Below are 5,729 nucleotides of genomic sequence, written 5' to 3' on the forward strand. Positions count from 1 at the left end.
AAGTGAACAAAAACGTGTAGTTTTTTATATCTAAGATAATCAATTGTTCCATGGGAGATAAATCCACATGGTGGGCTTTGTCCTTTTCAGTGGTGGTGACCTAGAATTAACCACGTATCTCTCACGGGTTATCCAGGAAATGCGAACCATGCTTGCCCGCCGCATTAACTCTGACATAAATGGAAGTAGAAGCTGCTGCCCCCTCAAAGCAGCAAAGTGAGGTAATTCGACTTTAAGCGTTTTTGCTCCAACAAGTGGGTTCATTATGCTCGATTGTACCAGACCGCTCCAGACCAAAAGGTCATTTGAATTGATTAGTCGTTGTCGCCTAAATTGAAAACTTTGGGATGAGAATTTATCTGAACCTTCACACAAGATTAGAATATGTCACATTCACCCACAGGACAAAGACCTGACTTCTCTGGATTCTTATTTCGTTTGGCATGATTTTAAAACAGAGAAACTCATTGTAGCTGCGCTGGATGTGCCAGAGATATAAGGAATGAGTCCAGTGTATGCGTTTTCTCTGGAACAAACACGTTGGTGTTTGTCATTTCTTTTCTGGGAAGGTGGACTGTAATGCAGCTACACAAGCTCAGATGTTTCGCAGCCTAGTATTCCATCGCCTTCATCTCCTCTCCAACGTTTGGTCGGTGCCCACCTCTTATAATCCTTCTCCAGGGCAGCCATGTCCTATGCTCTGGCCTTGAGAACTCTCCCTCCTCCTCCCATTCCGGCTCCGACGTACCAGTGGACGAAGGCCCTCTTGGCGTACATCAGGTCGAACTTGTGGTCCGAGTCAGGCCCAGGCATCGGCGATGACGTGGTGTGTTGCTCAGCATGCACACGGCCCTCTGCACCTTGGCCAGGTGCTCCTCCAGGAACCACAGTGGGAGGCTGGTTAGTTGATGCCAACCTTTGAAGCCTGGTGGGCCCCAGTCCACAACTGGAGGGAACCTGTGTTTTTTAGTGGTTGCGGATGGCAGAGTTGACATCTTTGGGCACCACGTCACCACGGTACAGCAGACAGCAGGCCATGTACTTGCCGTGGCGAGGGTCGCATTTCACCATCTGATTGGCGGGCTCAAAGCAAGCATTGGTGATGTCAGCCACTGACAGCTGCTCGTGGTAGGCCTTCTCTGCAGAGATTACTGGGGCGTAGGTGGCCAGAGGGAAGTGGATACGAGGGTAGGGCACCAAGTTGGTCTGGAACTCTGTCAGATCCACGTTCAAGGCACCATCGAAGCGCAGGGAGGCGGTGATGGAGGAGACGATCTGTCCAATCAACCTGTTGAGGTTGGTGTAGGTGGGACGCTCAATGTCCAGGTTCCTGCGGCAGATGTCATAGATGGCCTCATTGTCCACCATGAAGGCGCAGTCAGAGTGCTCCAGGGTGGTGTGGGTGGTCAGGATGGAGTTGTAGGGCTCCACCACAGCTGTGGACACCTGGGGGGCTGGGTAAACTGCAAACTCAAGCTTGGACTTCTTGCCGTAGTCGACAGAGAGACGCTCCATCAGCAGAGAAGTGAAGCCAGAGCCAGTTCCTCCTCCAAACGAGTGGAAGATGAGGAAACCTTGGAGACCTGTGCACTGATCAGCCTGAAAAATGAAATGGAAGTTTAATAAAGCTGTTCAGTCACATGGATAAAAAGGATTCTGCAGTTTAAAAAGATTTGCACATGGTTCAAACATTTGGAGAACGTGAACTTACCAATTTGCGAGTCCTGTCGAGAACAAGATCAATGATCTCCTTGCCGACTGTGTAGTGGCCACGGGCGTAGTTGTTGGCTGCGTCCTCCTTGCCGGTGATCAGCTGCTCCGGGTGGAAGAGCTGACGGTAAGTTCCAGTTCGCACTTCATCTGAAGGGCAACAAAAACACGGGCTTACAGTGATGCTCCGATCAGCTCGGAGCTGGAACGGTCAAAGAAATTTGACTCGACTTCGGTCGAGATTCGGGCTGGTATTAATCCCCATTTGTTGAAGAAACCGACACATGTTCAGCTTTGTGTTCAGTTTGTGAAAACATTACTTTCATGGCTACTTTTGTTTAGCCAGCATTAAACATTTCCCGTTTTCAAAGAACATGGTTCCAGTTCCTCAAAGCTGAGGATTTAATCACTAACTGAACTAACTAATAATCAATTTGAAGAAAATAAAGTAATATTTGTTTCATCCTGAACCATCTTTGCTACAAGACCACAAATGTCTTCTGTTCTTACCTATGACAGTTGGCTCCAAGTCCACAAAGACAGCTCTGGGAACGTGCTTGCCAGCTCCAGTCTCACTGAAGAAGGTGTTAAAGGAGTCGTCACCACCTCCGATGGTCTTGTCACTGGGCATCTGACCGTCCGGCTGAATGCCGTGCTCCAAGCAGTACAGCTCCCAGCACGCATTGCCCATCTGGGCTCCGGCCTGGCCGACATGCATAGAAATACACTCACGCTGTGGAGAGAGAAGACAAAGAGCCGTTAGTTTCCCCCTCATAGACGAGTGTTTCTGTTTTGTGTTAATCGGCTTGTACAGCCCTTCTTCCACTGCAGTGCGCAGACTGACCCAGATCACGTCAACGTGCCACCCACAAGCCGAGTCTGCTCGTCATGATCTGGCCTGGTTTGATTTTTATAAAAAGAAACGTCACCGCTGCATAACTTAACAGTCTGCGCTCTGTTCGACATTTCGTCACTGCAAAAAAAGAGGCAAATGCGCCACCAGGAGAATATTAGGTTCTTATTTTAGCCTTTTTTCCATCCTTATGCATAAACAATGAGGATGTTAGTATGCGAGGGGCATGTATTGATCCGGTTTACGGCTTAAATTCTGCAGACAGGGCCACGCCTGACCTATTTTTTTTTTTTAAACGTCACTTATTTGGTTTAAAATGTGAGAATATTGCACCAATATGACATTTTCTACAAAATATAAAGGAAATATGAATATTTAACTGTAAATTTAAGCTTAAAAAACAAGTTATACTTAAACAAAACACTCCAGATTATTTTTTATTTCATTTATAAAAATGGCATAGGCACAAATGTGTGTAATCCTGATCAAAAAATTTGATTTATTCAGGGATTATTTGAGGAAAAATGCATAAAATGGCCGACACAGTGGACATTTTAAACCTCGGTCTAGGCGCCATCCATCTTAAAGCAAAGCGTGGCTTTTAGGCGGGAAATCTTTCTATAATCCGTAGCCTCTGGTGTCGACTTTCGGTTAGTTTCGATGAATCATGCCTGCTGAGTCACAAGGCGGCTCAATGCGGACCTGTGCCGGGGTTAAAATCTGCCTTCTTGCCCCTCCCAGACGGACCCAGCAACAGCAGTGGGCAAAAAAGACAGGGAGGGGTGTAACGGGAAAAAAAAAATCCATGCAGACAGAAGACGTCCTCCCTGCCCCCACACACACACACTGCTGCAAAGCCCTACCTTTGTGTAACATTCACGGACAGGGCGTTAACTGATGGCGCCTTATGGCTCAGACAGCAAAAAAACCCTCTGACGTTACAGCCTGTGCCGTTATCTGGACAAATGGTCTTCTATAAACTATTAAAGCAAAAATCTCATTTTTAAAAGACGTAAATTCAAGAGGATTTGTATAAAATGTTTGGTTTAGGGGTGTAACGGTGAGTTTCGCGACCGTTTTAATTCAAACTGCGCCAGTCGTCTGTGGCCTCATTCTTCGTCACGTCACACTGCGCACACACACACAGGCTGGATTATAATCGAAACCTGAATTTGACTTAATTTAACATTAACTACACCGATTTTATTGCAATCTATTCGCATCGTTGTTATAGGAAATAGGCGAAAAGTTAGTCAGGCCAAAAAAAAATAAAAAAAAAAAAAAAAAAAAAGGACTCGTCTTCTAATGACAAAAACAGTACACGTTTTAAACCTACTAGTTTAAAAAACATTTATATTCTGCCTCTCTACTCGATATCACCATTTTACGACTGTTTTAGCTCCTTCCCGCGCCGTTGAAGTATCGTTGCGAAGGAGTAGTGAGGAGCGGGCAGGGGCGCCCGTTGTATTTATACTTCTGAGGAGGCGGGGCCAAGAGGCGGTTTGAAATTCGCTCGAGGCGGGAGCGAACGGTGGGCGGCGTGCGTTCAAGTGGCGAGTCCGAAATGCCGACTCGGGAAGACGCTGCGCGGAAGAGGTCAGTGGTTAGTTGGACGGCGGGTTATGTGGTTAGAGTTGTTTGGGCATTGACTTTTTTTATGTGTAGCGAACAGTGAATTCAGCTTGTGTCATTGAGATATGAGTAGGGAATGACGGATAAATACAGGCAGAAATGATCTATGGGATAAGACAGTAACAAATGGTTAAGAGAATATACATATGGTATTGGTTAGTGTGTGCCAGGGGGTTGGTGAATGGTATAGAGTATGATTAGCGATACAGTAATCAGTATAGTAGATGATCTATATAAGGTTATAATATATATATCAATATATATATATATATCAGCTGATAACCAGCATGGACTGGACAAGCAGTTGAGATGAATATACAACATACAACACATACAAAAATTAATTATGTGCATTATCTTATATAACTGTTTTCACATTTAAGACTTTATATTGTTCCAATGAGGCGCACAAAAATAAACAAGACCAGATTAGTATTTGAAGTATTGCACTATTGGCTATTTCAGAAACAGAATCAGAATCAGAAACAGAATCGCATTTATTGGCCAGGGTCTGTACACGCACCGAGGAATTTTACTCTGGTTCACTGTGCTCTCAGTTGTACATACGGTAATGACAGAGTACGTTTAAAAGACAAGGGACAAGACAGGCAGGTGCAAACATAACATAATAACATAAAAAATAAATATATACACAAAAAAGGTATATATATTTGCAGTAATATAGATATATGGCCATGAATATATATCTATAGACATCTGTGGACTGGATAAATTAGTGATGATGGTGCAGGTGGAAGAATAAATATAATAAAGTAAGGTTTCTACAAACGGTTGTGGTGTGTACATGAGGTAGGGGGATTTGACAGTATATACATATCTATGTACAACAGACTAAATGTAAACAGTGGATAAATAAATAAATAAATTATAATGAGCAATAACACTATTTGTGATGAATAAACACATATTTGCCTTGATAAAGTGAGGCAAGGTTAACATTGCCTTTGTGTTCAGTCTGAACACACCTTAAAATACTTCTTCACTATCTATAATGCAATATTGTCACATGTGGCAAATGATAGCTTGTTTTTAGAAACAGGATTTCCAAAATGTCTGCAAACCTTGCTAAAAGTTTGACTTCTATCTAGTTTGTAGAAAACTCAAATATTTAATCATGAATGCAAATTATAAAATGTAATAATTATGATTACCTGAGGCACAAACTAAAACTAGGCTGCTCTGCATATATCTGTGAAGGAATTAATGGTTTATTTTTAATTGTTTTATATAAATTTACTGTTATTGTTAAGCAATTTTACAAGTACAAGCAGGTCAATTATTTGTAGCATGAAACACAAGGTCTTTGCTCAGTGTCCTTTTCTTCTAGACATCTTATTTATTCATTACTCATGAGGACTGAACTCTGAAACCTATTCATTACAACATGAAAAACTCCAAGCCTAATCCTGAGGTACTTCTGTTATGTAAGGCATTGCACATGCTGTAAGGAGGAATTAGACTTAAATGTTCTGTGCTTATCAAGGAGGTGACGTGAGTTAATGAAGCATGAGTG

At 43.0% G+C, this 5,729-nt stretch overlaps 1 protein-coding gene across 1 annotated transcript; it reads right to left on the reverse strand.

The window, feature by feature from the left end:
• Positions 1-1,064: 1,064 nt before the first annotated feature.
• LOC104934610 (tubulin alpha-3 chain) lies at positions 1,065-3,997 on the reverse strand. The gene is given in 5 exon segments (XM_019258278.2): positions 1,065-1,187; positions 1,189-1,599; positions 1,712-1,860; positions 2,221-2,443; positions 3,944-3,997. Coding segments are annotated over 5 exon segments (909 nt in total). The 5' UTR covers positions 3,947-3,997.
• Positions 3,998-5,729: the final 1,732 nt, after the last annotated feature.

This window comes from Larimichthys crocea, unplaced genomic scaffold, assembly GCF_000972845.2.
Source record: "Larimichthys crocea isolate SSNF unplaced genomic scaffold, L_crocea_2.0 scaffold53127, whole genome shotgun sequence".
Classification (NCBI taxonomy): Eukaryota; Metazoa; Chordata; class Actinopteri; family Sciaenidae; genus Larimichthys; species Larimichthys crocea.